We start from the raw sequence: 1,417 nt of genomic DNA, 5'->3' as shown, positions 1-1,417 counted from the left end.
AAATTTTTATAATACTTAAAAATTGTTTTTTATAATTTCTTTAAATATATTTCTTTTTAGTGACTCCATTGAATCAGTACCTTGGACTTTACCATTACTGCAACAATTTCGTTTCTTGGATGTTGTAACAAATTCTGATACTTTAACTAGTACTTTAGAACCACTTTTGGAATCATGTCCATCATGGTTTCAAAGTGAATTAATTTTGGTTTTGCCTGATATTGTAACTGATAAACAACACCAAACTGTTGCTGAAATTTTAAATAAAGTCCTGGAAGAGAATTCTGAATTAATAGGTTTAATATTAAATTGTATGAGTAATTTAAACCTTAGGAAAGAATATTTGGATGAATATAAGGAGAAAACATTAAATTTGCTAAAAACAAATGTTAAAGTGAATGCAATTTCAGCTATTGTAAAGTATGTTTAATTCTTCAGAGACATAATACAAAAATGCAATTATTTATAATACTTCTTTTAACTATTAATAATTTTTATTAAAAATTTCTTTTAGAAGATTGTTCAAATACAGAAATGTTTGGAAAAACATTAAGAGTGTTACGCAATACTGACATACAACCCCTTGTGGGAGAAAAAACTGAAGAGTGTTATCAAAGTCAATTGAATATAGTAAATACTTTAAAAATGAATATGCTTCTTTCAAAAAATGTAGTAAATGCATCTATAACAGTTATAAAAGATATTAAAGAGCCAAAACCATTAGACATCATTCTTCTGCTTCTTATAGTAACAACAGCAGAGATGAAAAGGAAAACTGTTGAAACTATATTTAAACAACACATACGATCTGGATTTTATAGGACAAGTTTATTAAGTTTATTATATAATGACTATAAACAGGTTTGTACAGTACAAAATATAAAATAATATAAAACTGTTAAAACTTTAAATATATTAATTGAACTATTTTGTTATAGGTCATGCAAGAGTTTCAATCATCTGCATTGCATATATCAAGCAATTTATTAAAAACAGATGAGCGTGTATTTATTGATTTCTCCGTTGATTGGTTGCGTTTACAATTTAAGTGTCATAAAGAAAATGTGTTTAAACAACGTGAGATTCTAGAAAAAATCATATTCCTTATGGGTGATAGTGACCAAACAATTAGAAATGCTTTAGCATTTCTTTGTAAAATGGTAACAGAAGAAGAAGATAGACAATGTTTAGTACCACACTGTCATCATCTTCGTATTCTGCTTGAAAAGATGGATAACTTGAATTTAGAAGAAGTTGGCATATTGAATGATTTATTACAGCATTTATGTATAAATTCCAATTCTATAGCTGATTCTTTGCGTGATGACTTATTCATACTGTTACAGAAACAATTATCCAATTTTAAACCACTGTGTGTATTAATTCATTTTTTATTTTATTTATGTTTAAAAAAAAT

General features: G+C 26.2%; 1 protein-coding gene across 1 annotated transcript in view; it reads left to right on the top strand.

Moving 5' to 3' along the window:
* The window catches only part of LOC108578537 (Fanconi anemia group D2 protein), a 5,694-nt gene that overhangs the window by 932 nt on the left and 3,345 nt on the right, over positions 1-1,417 (top strand). Inside the window, exons 3-5 of the mRNA XM_017941895.1 lie at positions 61-417; positions 501-861; positions 939-1,372. Of these exons, the coding sequence (XP_017797384.1) occupies positions 61-417; positions 501-861; positions 939-1,372 (1,152 nt within the window). The remainder of the gene's footprint in view (positions 1-60; positions 418-500; positions 862-938; positions 1,373-1,417) is intronic.

Source organism: Habropoda laboriosa, unplaced genomic scaffold, assembly GCF_001263275.1.
Source record: "Habropoda laboriosa isolate 0110345459 unplaced genomic scaffold, ASM126327v1 scaffold41, whole genome shotgun sequence".
NCBI classification, from domain to species: domain Eukaryota; kingdom Metazoa; phylum Arthropoda; class Insecta; order Hymenoptera; family Apidae; genus Habropoda; species Habropoda laboriosa.
Note: the sequence above shows the minus strand (reverse complement) of the source record. Positions and strands in the feature narration are given on the sequence as shown.